The 17,722-nt window shown below is 40.9% G+C and overlaps 2 protein-coding genes across 2 annotated transcripts; one reads left to right on the top strand and one right to left on the bottom strand.

Annotated features, from left to right (window-relative positions):
- The first annotated feature begins 2,063 nt into the window (after positions 1–2,063).
- irak4 (interleukin-1 receptor-associated kinase 4) lies at positions 2,064–8,393 on the top strand. The gene is made up of 11 exons (XM_080028400.1): positions 2,064–2,377; positions 2,666–2,814; positions 3,433–3,600; positions 3,700–3,860; positions 3,946–4,010; positions 5,064–5,178; positions 5,261–5,370; positions 5,686–5,872; positions 6,460–6,522; positions 7,241–7,405; positions 7,993–8,393. The coding sequence occupies exons 1-11, from the start codon at positions 2,217–2,219 to the stop codon at positions 8,053–8,055; spliced, it is 1,407 nt and encodes a 468-aa protein (XP_079884526.1). The 5' UTR covers positions 2,064–2,216; the 3' UTR covers positions 8,056–8,393.
- A 52-nt stretch (positions 8,394–8,445) lies between these two features.
- twf1a (twinfilin actin-binding protein 1a) lies at positions 8,446–17,438 on the bottom strand. The gene is made up of 9 exons (XM_080027819.1): positions 17,308–17,438; positions 16,052–16,132; positions 15,718–15,896; positions 14,036–14,131; positions 13,740–13,844; positions 11,708–11,833; positions 10,615–10,765; positions 10,357–10,478; positions 8,446–9,720 (listed from the first exon to the last, which is right to left on the bottom strand). Exons 1-9 carry the CDS (start codon positions 17,330–17,332, stop codon positions 9,553–9,555), a joined length of 1,053 nt encoding a protein of 350 aa, XP_079883945.1. The 5' UTR covers positions 17,333–17,438; the 3' UTR covers positions 8,446–9,552.
- Between the last annotated feature and the right edge of the window lie 284 nt (positions 17,439–17,722).

Genomic DNA, 17,722 nt, shown 5'->3' with positions numbered 1-17,722 from the left:
TAGGCCTATGAGTGTATTAGCCCCAGTGATAGCTGTCATTTAAAGGTGGGGTAAGCTTGTCAAGCACAGATCCATGTGTCGTTAGCAAGTCTGTCAAACATTTCGGCTCTCGAACTGCGCGGCTGCTGTCAAATTTCAAACAGTCCCTCGCATTTCCGTCATGACGTCACATCCTGGCGCTAAAGTGCTGGGAAGTGTAGTTGCTAACATTACACTCATAAACTTAGCTACAACATGTCAACATTCAGCTGTAGTAAACAAAAGATTACAAACAGGACATGGATCATACATGTGCCCGCAACAGTCCATCCCCCTAATAAGACAACAAACAAGATATAGGCTACAAAGATCGTTTCTGATTTTTCTTTCTCTCTCTCTCTTCCCCCCTTTTCTGCTATTATGATTTTTATATATATAAATATATATTTTTTTTCATAAACCTCCACCTAAAGCCTACAGTTATTTATAAAACCGTTTGTCCCTTTCGTTTAGACCTAAAACCAAGAGTTGTCAACTGGGAATTACATTCAAAACTGTAACCTCCCTCTCTTTAGTGCACTGATAAATGAAAATTCAGAAGAGATATGGGGTGAGTTGCCCTAATGTGGGACAGTTTTTGCAATTTCAACTTCTGTACGATATTAACATATGAGGCCAATACATTTGACCCATACATGATGCCATTCTGAAATCCCCAAAATGTTAGTTAATTAAAACAGAAGAAATAATTCACATATCATACTCAGAGAAGAAATTACACATATATTAGTGGTCCAACCATGTGCAAAATTTCTCAAGAAAATGTGTTTGCTCTAATCTGGGACAGTCTGTATTATGCATAAAAAAACAATATCCCCTTAATTAATTCAAGTCAAATTTATCTGCTCATTAACACTCATGGTCTTAGGTACATTACTCAGGTTTGATGGTTTCAATTTGAACAATACTTTTCTTGCCCTGGCTTCATATCCCAACTCTGCGCTTTGCCATTATAGCCTGACCTGTAATACATTGCATTGAGTTAACATAGGACATGAGAAAATTACTATTTCCTATGCACAGGATTGAGTTAATTTCTATTTGCTTCAGGGATGCTTTCTTTATAAAAGTATTGGACCTGTATACCTTGAATAAAATTAATATTGCACATTTGATTTTCCTACATGTGTATTTCCCCAATTTAAATGACTGTCCCAGATTAGGCAAATCATGCTGTCCCACTCTTGGAAACACCTTTCCGAATATGGGACAGCTTGATTGAAGAAAAAAAAACTTAAACACATTTTCCAAATATTATTGCATACTTTGATGCATAATTGTATCATAAACATAATCTGATAACAAATGGCAACATTGTTTTGTTAATGAAAAACGTATAACCTTAGCATTGATTTCCTCTCAAACCTATGTCACTGTCCTTTTTCTGGACTTCACATGGTTTACTTCCTTTCTGACTGTTGCCCCTCCCTTATCTTTATAATCAAAATAGTAAATTCATGTGATTTCAATCACAGGGAACCCCTGCTTGGATTTGACAACAATATTATCTATTAACGTGTCAGAAATAAGAGATAAATGCTCTAAACCTTAGGTGTCCCACATTAGGCAGTGTCCCACAATAGGGCAACTCACCCTAGCCTATTCATGTGGCTGTGGAGGTGGGTTTAAGAAATGACTGTTAATATAATGGTAAGAATCACATTCTTATAAAATAACCCTGAATGGTTTCAAAACGTGAATTGTCTGTAGGCCTATCATCCACTAGAGGGCACTGTGATATTACAAGCTTATGAGCAACAGGATTTCCATATCTCTCTCTCGGTTTCTCTTTATACTCCTAAATCTGCAATACAAAATTTAAATAAAAAAGCATACATAGCCTACAGCCTACGGTGGATAAATTGTGCTCTTACTGACATCCCGGGATTAACTCAGAACATAGGCTACGTTTTAACATGAATCACTTGTATTGTATTTCCGCATTGAAGGTTGATACTCTCCGTGTGATAGGTCTGCTGTGTTACGTTTGGGGAAATTGCTCAATATCGGAAATACACATTTTACTGAACTATGAGAAGCATGTCAGTTTGCCAATATTCTGCTTCACTGGAGGAAAACAAACTCCTGTAACGACGACAGTAAGTTGGTAGTATACACCTTGTAAGTGTGACCTGAAAAAACTCGAACATAGGGCCGTGTCACTATTTTCCGTTAGAATGAGTAATTCTGTAACTTCCGCTACTTACATTCGGAACCTCAGTTATCGTTTACGTCGCCAGTTGTCCGACTTTTTGGACCCTCAAGACAGGTGGAAAGATGTTATCGTCTCGATACGGAAGCCGGGTGGGGAGTATAAATACTCTCAGCATCATGTTAGGTGAGTGATTAGCCTTGCAGCTGGTGAGACGAGCTGACAAGGGTCGATCTATCCATCCATCCATCTAGGCTAATTAATCAATTTGATAATGATATGCTTTTTTTGGCATGAATAAAGAACAATGTAGCTAAACAAGCATCATGTAGCCTCATAATAATACATAGCCTACAGTAAATTGAATAACTACAGTAATAATCTAAAGTAATGATAATATCTATCTATCTATCTATCTATCTATCTATCTATCTATCTATCTATCTATCTATCTATCTATCTAATCTGTTTTAGGAGGTTTGAAGGCCTTGTTGCACAGGGGAGAAGTCCCACAGTGGAGCTGCTTAGTGACTGGGGGACCATCAACAGCACAGTGGGTGAACTTGTGGACATTTTGAAGAGTTGCAAGTTACTAGCTGCTGCCAGTCTTCTGTTACCTACAGGTAGGCGTGTCTGTAATGTTTGACAGAACAATTGACTATTCTTAGAACTTACACTACCTAATAATCCTCATCAAACCACTTTCCCAATGTCCTATTATTGTTTAATTTTAGTCGAGAAAGACACAAAGACTACATTCAGTATGTTCACTGAGTGGGTAAAGAAACTCACCCATACTTCATTCATTAACTAGTTTAAGTTTGATAACTTATCATCCTTGGGGGAGCTTCTGTATTTACAACACAATAACAACATGCTTTTCGCCCATCTGCAGGTTACGTGCTGGCTTGCCACAGTTGACAAAAATCATTGCTGTACATTTGCCATGCATTTTCTAAACAGATAACAGGTACAAATAGGAAAGTACTTGTAACATGCACAGAAAAGCAAAACATAAATGCTTCCTATGCAAAATGTTTTGTCTTTGTATTTGTGCATTGTTGTGGTAATCTAATAATGAACAAAACGTCCATCTCTGGAACATCTTCCCTTTTATTTCTTCCATAAATGTAATCCAAACCATTTTTAAGGAATCAAGACCATGCGTGTGACTGGAGCAACTTATTAACACAACAACTTACATGATTTTTTTTCTTTTTTGTATGTGTCCACAAACTTAGTGGAAGCAGAGGCTGTCCCAGCATACTTGCAGCAGGCCTTTCCACCAGTAGAAATAGACAGCGCCCTTTCAACTAGACTCCTGGGAGAGACAGAGACACAGCCAGCACATGTCAGCCCTATCCTGCAAGCACAGATTCTACTGGACAGCTCGGAACCAGGCCACACAGGTCAGTGGTGTTGTTTTTTAAGTGTGAGAAACATTTTTCTTTACAAAAATTGACCAGCAGCAAAATTAATTTGACTTTATTTTCTGTGTCCCTTGTTAGGTTTCTCTAGTTTCATGTACAACGAGCTGATGAGGATTACGGGCAACTTTGACGACCGTCCCATATCAGACGGAGGCAGCAGACTGGGAGAGGGAGGCTTTGGCACTGTATACAAAGGCCTTCTGAATGATACACCTGTGGCAGTCAAAAAGCTCAATCCAGTGAGTGTAAAAATATGTTAGTGCCAGTCTCAGAAGACTTTTGTCGAAATTGTAAATCACAACGCAAAACTATGATGTCATTCAGATGGAGGACGTCTCCCTGGACGAGCTGCGGGTTCAATTCGACCAAGAGATCCAAACTCTGAAAGCGTATGTTTTGTCTTCTGTCTTTATCCTTTGTTAATCAGATTGGCTTTGAGTGACTCACAGTCACCTCATAAACCTTACGTTTTATTAGTGAAAGCAAACAAGCTGATTCTAAAGCCGGAACCTAATCCATGTAATTGCAAGTGGGAGGGAAAGCTTTAAAAGATGTTCGGGGAAATCAGTCTGTTACAAGGCAAGGAGAGGACAGACAAATAACTTCAGATTTGATAGATATGTATACCCAGTTATTCTAATTAGCAACTAAATGTAATTAGTTGATGCAGCTCTTGCTCAAGCAGTTTATGTAAACACTTGTCATCATAGCTTATCTTTAGGTGCGGTTTTGTACAGATTTTCTACTGTGCTGTTTCAGTTTCAGAAACAATGAAACAGCATAGGGGAACATTTCTGTACACTGAAATCAAACTGCGATAAACACCTTCTTCCTCTTAGTGATAAAGAGGTAAATTCATATTCAATTAAAAAAAAACTTTTACAAATTAACACTTTGACTTCTGCTAGCAAACGTAACATAGATACTACTGCCATTTCTAAGTCAGTTCACTGCTTTTGTGAATAGTTTCTGATACTGTTACAATAGCCTTTAGCATGTAGCATTATTCCATCACTTTTATTTGCTTTTGTTGTTGTTAAGCAACACTACGTGGGGAAATAGACCTGCTCTCTTAGAAGATTACCAAATCCACCTCCAAGCTTCACTAAAGCTTGTTAGTTTTGTTAGAATTGTACAGATGAAGTAGGGTTGTTAATAGAGCTCTTTCGAGATTCGGGTAGGCAGATTTTTGTTCCTTTTCACCAGACCTGGGTAGCTGTTATCTCTTCATCTTTATGCCCAGTTAAGCTAGCCATCTTCTGACTGTAGCTTCATTAGCATAGTAGACATGAGAATGGAATCAATCTTCTCATATGTCTCTCAGCAAAATGAAATGAATAAGCGTATTTCTCAAAACGTTCAACCGTTTCTTTTAGCACAAACTAATGATAAATGTATTTGCAAACACAGTTCTGGCTTTAATGACACCGTTTGCTTCGCAGGTTAAAACATGAGAACTTGGTCGACATGGTTGGCTTTTCCTGTGATGGACAGCACCCGTGTTTGGTGTATGCCCTCATGGCCAATGGTTCTCTGCTAGACCGACTGGCTTGCTTGGTGAGCACCGTCTACACCACGCACTCTACTAGTAGCCCACTTGAGCTTTTACACAGATAATGTAATTATGCCATTTTCTTAGGAGGGAAGTCCTCCACTGTCCTGGCAAAAAAGATGCTTGATAGCCGAAGGTACATCGAGGGGCTTGGAGTATCTGCATAACAACCATCATGTCCACAGAGATGTTAAAAGGTGAACACAAAGTCAGGTATTTCCTCATTATAACAGACCTTTAAATGATATTTTCTTAAAGGAATAGTCCTTGCCGTTTTGTGCCAAGCTAAGCTGACTGACTGTAGCTTCATATTTAAGTGTCACTCAGACCTGAGAATGGTATCAATCTACTCATCGAACTCTCATCAAAAAAGTAAATACATGTAGGCCTATGTCCTAATATGTCCTAAAATGTAGTGAGTAGAATCTTTGAAGAATTTGACAATTAAAAATGTATGACCCACTTTGCTCATACCTTTCTAATCTAATCTATTTTTCTTTTATCTTGTTCAGTGCAAACATCCTGTTAGATGCTAAATTTGTGGCGAAGATCTCCGACTTCGGGCTGACGAGAGCATCGGCCAAGCGGACGTCTACAACCATGATGACAGAGAGGATTGTGGGTACTCGCGCATACATGGCACCTGAGGCGCTAAGAGGGGAGATCACACCCAAGTCTGATGTCTTCAGCTTCGGAGTGGTAAGCTTCTTCTGAAAACACACACACACACACACACACACACACACACACACACACACACACACACACACACAAACCCACACACACACCACACGCAGATGGGAGATATAATGTCAGGAAAGGTGAAACTGCAACTGTAATGTAAATATGGAACACACCTCAGCAGTTTAACTGAGTGCATGGTCCTCCCAAACTACTGACACATACACAATTGCAGGACGCAAACATTAGAGGATACCTTTCTTTCGATGTGTGAAATTAGAGCTTTATTTTTATGTCTCATGTGTCATTATTTCCTACTAAACAATTCTTTATCAGTTTAGGTGCACAGCTGTACTCTATTAGTAGTTATGAATGTCATACATATTATCCACATTTGACGAGTGATTTATGGCATCAGCACTGTATAAAACCTGCCTGACCTTCTATAAAGTGCAGTATGTATACAGCTGACGTGTCTTAATTCCACAGCTGTGGAAACACTAGAGTTTCTGTGTCCCTGCCTGGATCACTGTGGGGGTAATAAAGGTGTTCCTGACGTGTGGAGCATGTGTGATTAACCCCGTCTCTCTCTGCCCCATCCACAGGTGCTGTTAGAAATATTGTCTGGACTCCCGCCAGCCGCTGAAAACCGCGAGCCACAGTTCTTGGTAAGCAGCACAAAAGAGGCTTTTCACTGTCTATCTGGCAAGCTACACTTTAGCATCAACAGTGTATTAAAGACTTTGCACTTAAAGGTAACTTCTGTCGCCCCCATGAGGAATTCTGAGTAATGACAACCACACCGTCGGCGTAGCTACGTGGCGTAAGCCTTCGGTGATCAAGCATGGTTTTTAGACCTTCTGCTGTACGTCCAGGTTTTTTATTAGCAGTGGAATCAACAGGTGAACTATTTCGTGGGCGCTTCTTGAGCTCCTGCGCCAGTGTCGGAGGGGGCGGCACCAGTTTGTAAACGCTGCCATACTGAAATGCAGTGAGAGTTTTGTGGAGCTGATAGGCTTAATCAACTTTGTGTTAACTCATAACTCACAACACCGACATTCATTTATATAAAAAGTTACGCACTATAGCCTTAATTAGTAAGCACATCAGTTAGTCGTCATTAAAGAGAAACTGAAAGGATTTCAACAAGTTTAATATGTGCTGATCATATGTTTAATAACTTCTCTTGCTATGGCAATACACACATTCTTCGGAGTATAAAGCCAACTAACATGCACACTCAAAAATCGAATTACTCCAGTGTTAAAAAAGCAACAATTCTGACCTGAAAAAACAAAAAAATATTTTCCTCAAAATCATGGATTTAAAATTGTACCACTGCCTTCAGTCACGTACAGTGTTATTTTTTCCCCTTCTCTCTGTCAGATGGAGGTGAGGGATGATATAGATGATGAAAACGAGGAGCTGACTTTGGAAGCTTTCCTGGACACAAAGATGGGAGACTGGGAGCTGGGCCAGGCGGAGAGCGTCTACTCTCTGGCCTGCAACTGCCTCCATGACAGGAAAAACAGACGGCCAGTCATCAAACAGGTAACAGTGTGGACAGACACATATTTAGATGGATAGCCTGGCGTAGTTTATTGTAAGGCAGTCCCATCAAATCCCATTGGAACAACCAAAACCAACTATGTCGTCAGCCACATAACCCAGCCTGTCTGTGGCTGTAACTCTTTTTATTTTTATGAAACACTAACATATCGTTTCCTTTTTCATCGAAGGCTCTGTAATTTCCTTCTGGGTATTGTAGTTTTTATCAAACTTCATCAATACAATATAAATTGTGCATTTGAATGGGACTATTTTTTCATCTGCAAATGTGTTGCACCAGTGAGTATTACGGGCTGCAGGACGGTCGATAGGGATCAATTTAATCTTCTGATCTTCTAATCTCAAGGGATGTGCATTCATTCTATTCATCCTGTGAATTATAGGTAGATTATTGTCGAGTTGGAGACAAGTATAGCATGGGATTTGCCGCAGCCTTGATTGCATTACAAATATTCCTATAGTTGATGTAAGCTTTTATTTTCTGTATGTAAATTAAAACAACTTTTAAATATGTCTTGTATGTGTAGATTGTCTATTTTAGTTATTAATAATTTTGTCCATCTTAACAGGTCCTGTTGGAGCTTACAGGAGTTGTCAAAAGCATGACACTGGATTGTACAGCACTGGAGTGAAGCGTAGCATCCCAGAAAAGATAGAGCGTCACAAAGCACACACTAGACTAGTCATTTAATCCTCAACAGACTTTTAGAGGAATGAATGTGCCTTGTTAAATATGACTGACAAAAAGTTGTGTTTTTAATCAAAATATATTTTTGTATTATAAACTGAAATTGTGAATGTCTTATTTCAAATGATTTTCTGTATTTTTAAGAAGCGTGTAGCTCAAGTGTTACAGAAACAGAACTACTGCAGTATAATGTTAGGGAATTATTTTTAAAAGCTGTTATGTCAGAGGGTTTTGACAGCTTAATATGTTGCAAAAGGCAGTAAACCGCTGTTCTTGCCACAGTTTTTCTATCATGTATTTATTTTGAGGAATAAAACGACTGAAACACAAAATGTATGATTTAAATATTTTAATTTTTATTTCTTTTAAAAGAAAGATTGGTAAGAAAACAAATAAGACCAAACATGATTTTTTTTTCTTTCTATTATGACACTTTATGAATTATGAATATGGAGGGAATTTCCCTTCAAAATGAGGTGAGCTTAGTAGTTTGCCTAATATTAATCATTAGATCAGTGGATGTGGCAACATTTTTGATCAAGGTATTTGAAGTATTCCCTTTTTCCTATCCGTTTCCTGGTGTTCCCTCTTGAATGGGAACGCTCAAAGTTTGAGTAGCTTCCTCTCAGTGAAATATGACTTTTATTGACGTGATATTTCTGGAAGCCCCTGTACTATTCACTATTATTCTCACTGACACCGAACAATCACCAGAACAGACCAGACTGTTCCTGTATCATAGACCATCACACAGCTACAATATGTACATTTACAGCACTTGCATAGAAAAATAAGTTTCTCAGCAGATGATTTTTCATGTAAACCACAGTTATATCAAAAAAGAAGTCAATTTTCCAATAAAAAAAAATGCACTGTTAAAATAAATCAATAGACACAAGTAGGATAATTATATATTTTTCTGCTTTGGAGCACCTCATTGTGCAAACAGTAGGAGACAAAACATTAAGACGTGGGAAACATTAATTGTCACAGACTAAAGGAATGCAAGTTTAAGAACTGGAGGATGTGAACTCATAATGGGGGCAGTTCTATCATATTGGCGCAATAAGTTCACATTCGGTCTCACTTGAGACATTTTGTAAAGTCTCAAGAGCAACAATGTAAAAACCCTCACCTTTTGACTTCCTTGGAATCTTTTCTAAGTTAGTTATTTTGGTGACTGTACTAACATTCATAAATACGCATTCCATTTGACAAGCTTACAAATGGATATATTCTGAAGTGGTTGTGTCGTTGCTCAGTTGTCCTTGGGGGCGTGCATAGTTGGGTGAACTTGGTGGGGAATTTGAAGTTGTCGTCTTAAATTCATTTAAAACAAGCGTGTCAAATATGACCCCCCCCCCCTCCTACATCACAGGAATGTTCCACTGTGGAACTTGTACGGGGGTGGTGGAGGTGGTGTTGGAGGGCTGAGGTGTGTTTAGTCGTCCTCCTCTCCGGGTCCAGGTGGTCTGGTGATGCGGCGGCCCCCCCTCTTCCCCGCGGGGCCTTTGGGCTTGGGGAAGGCCTGCTTGTGCGCGTGCTGCTTTGGGTGCACCTCCTCATACAGGAAATCAGCGGTCAACTCATCGCCATTGTCAATCTCCAACTGGGGGAAACAAACAAAACAAAAAATATGAGCAGATGGGATATCAACTGACACTCTTAAAGCAATACAGGTTCTCTTTGGTAAATGGTTTGATGTTCAGTTAGAACTATCATATTAATGTTTAAGATTATGTAAGATTTTAAATTTTCCAATTACAATTTGACTGTGACTAGACGACTTCCCTAATCCTAAACCTAAATACTATTTATAATCTCTACAGTCTGCTCCCCACATTCGCACCAGAATTACACAAGCACTCCGGAAGTAACGTGAAATCGGAAAAATGTATTACTACTAGCGACAAAAATAATACCAAAAACATGCTTTGGATAACTATACGGCTATTACTTAGACATGGCAGAGCATTTTATTAAGAGACCACACATTCTCGTTACATTTTTACGTAATACATCTATAAACTGTTTTCTCAGTCCGCAAAAGGTTTTGGAGATATGTGTCTCATATCTCTATGCTTTTCTAACTAGTTGGGGCTGCAACTAAGGATTATTTTCATCTATAGATTAATCTGCCAATCTGTTGGTGGCTGTGGCTCAGGTGGCTGAAAGTTAAAAAAAAAAAAAAAAGATTTTGTAAGCCATTGACCACAGTATTTTAACGTGATACCTAGTGTCTCACCTTTTTCTCAATCTCAATGTTGAGACTGCTTTCCACCATGTCCACCAAGGGATTTTTGCAGCTGGAATACAGCATCCTCTCTCGGATGCCACACGTATACCCGGGCATAGAATAAATGAAGACTGCAGATAAAAAGAAAAGAAAAGAAAGAAAAACAATGAGAGGAGTGGACACAAAGCATCTGTCAGAGCAACTTAAAACCCCCCGCTGTATGGGAACAGTATGGGCTGTTGTTTAACTAGTTGGTAATCCATTCACCTGTGGACTCCAAGTAGTCTCCTTCGTGGGAATGTTTGTAGAGGAAGAAGTGGTAACGTGCCGCGTCTTTAGGGATTCTCATTGGCAGGTCTTTTATCTCTGTCGGCTCAGTGCTGCACACCCGGATAACCTCCTTTTCAAAATCCACTTGCTGTCGACAAAGGAAATTGAAAGTTAACTCTCAAGTTTGGTTTGTGACGAGAAAAGTCACTGCTCTGGATTCCAGACCAATTAAGAAAAATCTGGGTGAAGGCACTGACTAACAATGCATTTCCTCCTCCCCCCTCGAATGTGTCTGAGCAAAACCATTTTAGTCAACAGTTGCTAGTGTGCTGCTCTGCAGTCAGAATTAAAAAGGTGGAGTCAGTGATTCTGGACAATGCCTGTTGACAAAATCCCTTTTCTGTCAAAATCGGTGAATATCTCCTCATGTTATGCTACCTGTCCGTACAGTGTGTGCACTGAGAAAAGTCTATTGTTAATACACAGCCTAGGGTCTATAAGCTGGAGTCTTGCAAGCTACTGTGGGCCCCCTATGTTTACATGTTCTTTGTTTACATAAAAGTGTACAGATCCAAGGCTGTGTATTAACACTGTTTTTTTTCATCACACACACACAACGGACAGGTAGAGGATCGCGAGGAGATATTCTCTGATTTTGACAAAAAGTTATTTTGACCAGAAGCGTTCTCCAGAATCACTGACTCGCCCTTGAACCCTTCCGTTCTATAAATAGAACCAAACGTACTACTTCTCTTTAAAAAGCTTTTTGGATAAAAACTAAAAAAGGGGAGGGGGACTGAGACAAAGCAGCAGCACTGCCACAATTATTCCTTTGTACTTTGCACTGATTTGATCTTGTGACGCGAGGCCCTTCTGAATCTCAATGAGAAGAACAAAGGCTTTTTTGGGCAAAATGAGTGGCTCATTGTGTCTAGTCTGTAAACATCTCCCAACCGAAAACAGCTCTCTTTCTCTCTCTCCGTCTCTTCAAACAGTATGTAATGAGAGAAGCAGGATTGATTTTCTTATTGAACGTATTGATCCAGCAAAGGTCACCTACTCCCCTAAACATTTGCTCTTGAGGACTCACCAGTTGTACGTAGTTGAATTGCTTCTCCCTAAAACGTTCCAGTGCAGCTACTGCATCTTGGTGAATAGGGAAGGCAACCCCCTGCAGAGTCTGTTGTTTGGTGTCCACACTGATATCCGTCTGCACCTGAACACACCACAACACACACAACACTTTAGCTTTCTATAGCCCCGCCATGGTCAGTAAAATACAATACATTAAAAGGTAAGGTTCATATGTTAATAACTGTGCAGCAGCAAGTATGTGGTCTCTATCATTTTCTTAACTTATTGTGTTCAAAGGAATATGTGTCACACACACACACACACACACACACACACACCATTTTGTTGACATATAGTGGTGACATTACTTTATACTGACTATTACAAGTAATGGGCAGAACACATTTGACCAAAAATGTCCTGTCAGGAACATTAATAGACTTCTGCTAATTTCCTTGTTGCAAGTGAAATTGAATAAATATTCATTTTACACATCAGAAAGTAAAAAAGGTTTACAAGTGTAACAAGCAGCCTGAAATTCTGGGGCACGATGATTACAAATGAGGTGCTTGTATTGGACGCGCCTCTACCAAATCGCTCAGAAAACTGGAAATGCTGGTGGGATTACACTGATGGATTGCCATCTATTTATAGTGCCCTGTTCCCACAAAATGAAATGCCGTGCAAACATGATTGAGCTTCCGATGTAGCTACCTCGCATACAAAAAAGGGATTGCGGGTCTTTTATCCATCTGCTTAGTAAGAGGCAGGCTGCCTCTAAGGCAAACGATGATAAATATTTCAAAGCCTCTTTTTTCCCCCCCATGTAGGCGGTACAGATTAATGCTACATTATCTTCCTTCAACAGCTGGTCAAGTGGAACAAGCACAAACCTCACTTCCCATTTGTGCTGCTGCTTCTAATTTACTATACTTTTGGAGAGGGGACTGCACACAGCATGACTCAAGGCACTTCCATATATGGTAAGGAAGACGGTTCTTGTTTTATGTGGCAGACTGGTGGGAGAGCAGCAATTTAGAATAGGGTGTTTCTCCAAAAAGCCAAACCAAAAAGAGTTTAATTGGGTTCATATATAGGAACGGTCTGAAGGGAAGTCTGAACATTTCCAAGTGCTGCTTTTTTTCCCCCCACTCTCTGACTGCTATAGCCTAGCTGCCACCGCCCGAAAGCCCTTCACATGAGCAGAGTAAACACTGCTGGGCTAACTAGTGGATATCACATTACAGTATTTCTTCATCTTATCACTGCAAGCAACAAAAGACTAAGCAAAAGTGGTACAGCTGACCTGCGCTCAGTGCACAATCTCTGCCAATGACTGAAAGCTACAGAGCATTCATATTTGCATGGAGCTCTTTCCAACATTGAAATGATAGATGTGGACGCCGGTTAAGAGCTCTCTTTTCTACCATTTTGCTGCTCGGGCTGAATGGGTTGGTTTTGGTGTAAACAAGAGTTCTTGTAAAGCTATGGGTGTGTTCTGTAGAAATCCTTACAGATTCCTTTCTGGTGCCAACATCCTGCTGTTGTAATGCATCAGCATCTTTGCACTGTGTCGATACGGCCGGGGCAAGCATATGCACACTTGCACTGCTGCTGACCTTGTGCTTGTTTGGACGGATGCGATTCACTGGCCTTCAGTGACACACTCCATCCCACTGTTTCTCATCTCAAACACAGGAGGTGTGAGAAGAAGGAATACTACTGTGAGATGAGCTAAGCAATTGTTTCCCCCCCACCACTGACGCCACCACTGTAAGGATGACGTAGTGCTCTCCATCCCTTTTCAGAACTGAAACAGAGAACAGGCCCAATCCTCACGCCCTCTTCAGAACAGAGTCCAGACATACAACTTGTCAACAGGCAAAGGTTTCTGTGTACAAAGCCACCATGGAGCGCATCACTTCCTCTGCGATTATCCAAAACGGAAAAGAGGACTCGGAAGGATTTATGTGTGTGTGTGTGTGTGTGTGTGTGTGTGTGTGTGTGTGTGTGTGTGTGTGTGTGTGTGTGTGTGTGTGTGTGTTCACCTCATTTAGTCTAATCTTTCTCAGTTCCTCCTCTGCAGCAGTGAGGGGCAGGGGAGCAGCCAGCGAGGTCAGATGTTTCTTGTATCCATTGAGATTCACTTCATCCTGGGGGCCGAGAGATAGAGATTATCACACTTCACACATTGTAAAGCAATATAAACAGTCTCACTCTTATATCATGGCTTATATCAGTTGCTATGAATGTAATAAGACAACCGTCCTTTTTAAAGTAGAGAAGCTTGAGGTTATAGAAAAGCTTCACGTGTTGCTTTAAGCATTGTTGTGGTAAGACCAACCTTTGTGTTGGCGAAAATCTCATCCTTGATGTGTCCGCCTCCAAACTCTTTCTTCAGTGTGGCTCTGGTAGCAGCATATAACATTTTATGTCGCACCTGTTGAGAATATGGAGGGGAACAAAAATTGAGAATCGTTTTCATTGAGAAATCTTAAAGGTAAAAATGGCCTAGGAGATATGTATTTCTGATGTAATTTGCAGAACAAATTTGACCATTTTGAGACTTGCATTGTTATATCCATGTGTGTACATGCTATCAATCACCATTGTCCTACTAGCACACCCAATTTGAAACCGATTTGATCTTTGAGGCCATATGAATGAAGTCACTTTCTCTGAACAAATACAAATGAAATCACAATTTTGACCAATTCCCACTTTGCAAAATGCAACTTCCAAACAAGTCTCAACCTGACGCCCTGTGCTCTGAGCTAGAGGGCAGGAATGTTGAGTTCGGTTGTGTTTTTCAGGGAGTGAAGTTGAGCTCAGTTCCACCATGCAGTTTAGAGAGCTACAAATATCCAGCACGCCACTTTATTTCAGCCTCTCGTCGCAACATTCCTCTTTCCACTGCCACACATCTCCTTTGTCATTGTTATTCTTATTCGCAGTGGCTCTATCGCACGTGGGCTTCATCAGGTTTCGGCAAAACCAAATTACTTAAGGGGCATTGAGTTAAGAGCATGGGATATATGCAAAACACACAATTTGCATGAAAGGGAAACAACACGGCAACTAAAAGCACTAAGAGAGGGTGAATTTTTTTTGTCAGGCATGGGAGGATTTTTGACTAAGAGCAGTGTTATTTGGAAAGCACCGTAATCCAGCCACATTAAGATTTCAAGAGGGCTGTGTTAGTTATGCTGGGTTTACACTAGAGGACTTTTAAAAGACTTTGAAAAGACTGAATACTGAAACCCTCTTACATCTGAAGACAATCAACTCACACCTGAAGACAACTAGTCATTAGTTTTCAGTCACAGAGTGATATTTTGAAAAGACAGGGGTCTACAACTAGATTCCTTTTGAGATTAATATTATTTCCGCAAACGCGATAGTGATTATTTAATAAAAAAAAGGTTAATTCAATATTCCGAGCGGGGGACTTCCTTTAGTTATTTGACCATCTTTATTTGCTGATCTCATCCCCCAATAACTTTAACTCCTAACCCTGTATTTGACGGTAAAGTGTTAAGGTTGCGCGGCTGTCAGCCTGGTTCTCCCACCGAGACTTCAAGGAAAAAGTGTCCGAAATAAGTGCCTACACAGGCGGACACAGGTCGCGACTAATGCCGCTCCTCCTGCGTCGTGCTTGGTGCATGCGAGAGTGTGACAGTGTTTACGTCATTTCAAAATGTCGGAACGTCAAGACGGGAAGAAGACTGGCTGAAATCGGGTCGGATGACCACCTTACACCAAACGACTGAGATTACGTGCGCGCGCCACAACTCCAGCACGACTTCTGTGATTTCAGTCCGACATTGGAAGATTGTCTGCGACTGTCAAATCGTGTGAAAAGTCGTTAAGTGTAAGCCCAGCATAAATCGTGAATGCTCTGTAGTCTGTTCCCCAATTTTTATCCACAAAGACTTGTAGCCTCGCTGTGGTTACCCCACCCATCTGATACTCAAAGCAGAGGTGGACATATGCCAATAAAAAAAAATACAGGTTTTTTTTTCTTACAGAAGACTTGTCCGGCGACCAGGCCAGCAGGATCCACTCGTAGCCCTGGTTGTTAGTGGAGTCCAGTCGGTAGAGAATGTAGCAGGGCACGTCATCCTCCAAGAGGGGCAGCACCGAGGAATCGTACTCCTGGTCCCACTTCTTTGATGCTGTCCTGGTGGTGCCCAGAACCAGCCGCTCTGGAAAAAGCAGATGTGTGCAATAAAACAAAACTGTTTTCAGCAATGCCTGGATTAATGACAGAGTTCTAGACATAGGACTTGAGAGTTTTCTTGACAGAATAAGCTGTAAACAAATGATCCCAGGACTCTAGGACCCTGCTGCTGCTGCTTACCATCATCAATGACGACCTTTAAGACGCGATACTGGTCTCCATTCCTGGCGCTGGCAAAGATTTCCTTCAAGTCGTCGCCCGCTGAGAAAAGACAGAGAAGGTGGTCGTCAGTCAGTCTCCTCTGCTAGTTTAAACAAAGAGACCGCTGCCATGCTTGACAACAACACACTCTATCGCCCAACATGGCCAAACGTAGCCCTGGATTGTGAGTTTCAACCGGGCAGCTTTGTGAATATTAATAAACCTGCTGTGAATAAAACCAGATGTTAGAGATAATACAAAGAGCATTATTTTTTTCTCATTTGGCTTTGTCAACATTTACCCACGTATCAAGATATTTGCTGCAAACAGCTCCAACTACAAATACATAAACAAGTGTGATGTGACTATTTTTGGTCATGCAAGAAGAACTACAACACTGTATGTGCATTTAAGCCTTGGGATCCACTACAGGTATAGTCTTATGAGCTGTAAAAAGGATAACAGAGGACGTTTACCCTTAAAGAGGCTCTGTCTGCACCAAAGTAAACATAAGCCTTGTTTGAGTTTCAAAAAGGATACAAACTATACAAACACACACACACACAAACACACATAAGTACAACACATCATGATCAAATATTCAAGTTATTATAAGTAATATACAACCAGTTGACCGGTGGCATGGGGTTAGTGGAGATATATACAATCTGTCTATTATTAACTCACGTAATTAGCACGTTGTCATAACATTAACACACGGGAAACTGTTCTGCGCTGTTGCAGCCACACGAGGATGTCACGCCCTAGTAAAGACCTTTTGCATAATACCACAATGCAGGTAATAACAGTGCCTTTAGCATATGGTCTGCCAGACCAGGCAGCTTGTTTAAATGAAGGCGTCGCCCATCCATTCACAAGGCTAAAGTGACGGTTTGGTATAACCGTGATTCTGTGAAACTAAATCACTACAGGCGTTTGAGCTGTTGTACAGTCAAACAATGCGCACTGATTCAGGCGGCTCACAAACTGGCTAAAGGGATTATGTTTTCATATGGCGACAAAGTGCCCAGACAGGGCACCACCAATCACTTACACATCACGGCAGCTTCGAAGCTAGCTAAGAGCAGTAGGCTAACTTTGACGCTAGCTTTTTCTCGTTGCATTGAATCGCTGCAGTTACTCAAAGCAAGCCTAGGATATACACACACAGCCACCCACCCGCACAGCAACATACTCAGACATGGAGACGTTTGAGAGCAGAGAAATGCGCATACCTTCAATGCCCGTTTGATGTGACATGTTGTCTTTCGTCGGATAAAGGGCTGATGCAGCTGATCAAGCGAAAGCGGCGAAGAGAAGCAGGAAGTGGACTACATCGACACGACCCACCCCAAGAGTGTCGTCATCAGCTTCAAAATCACATGACACAGGCACGCACGTGCAAGCACGAGCGGACACAAACCATAGATAGTAGGCTATAATGAAGACACACACACACACACACACGCACGCACGCACGCACGCACGCACACACACACACACACACACACACACACACACACACTGAGGAACACAGTACTGACTGCAACGAGTGTGTGTGGTGGATTGTAAAAATATGCAAGGGAACTGTCACCATATCACACATAAAAAAGGCACACACACACACAAACACTTAATACGATATTGTCA

The sequence above is a fragment of the Ammodytes marinus genome (assembly GCF_949987685.1).
Source record: "Ammodytes marinus genome assembly, chromosome: 5".
NCBI lineage: Eukaryota > Metazoa > Chordata > Actinopteri > Uranoscopiformes > Ammodytidae > Ammodytes > Ammodytes marinus.
The sequence above is the reverse complement of the archived record's forward strand: the minus strand, read 5'-3'. Positions and strand labels throughout refer to the sequence as shown.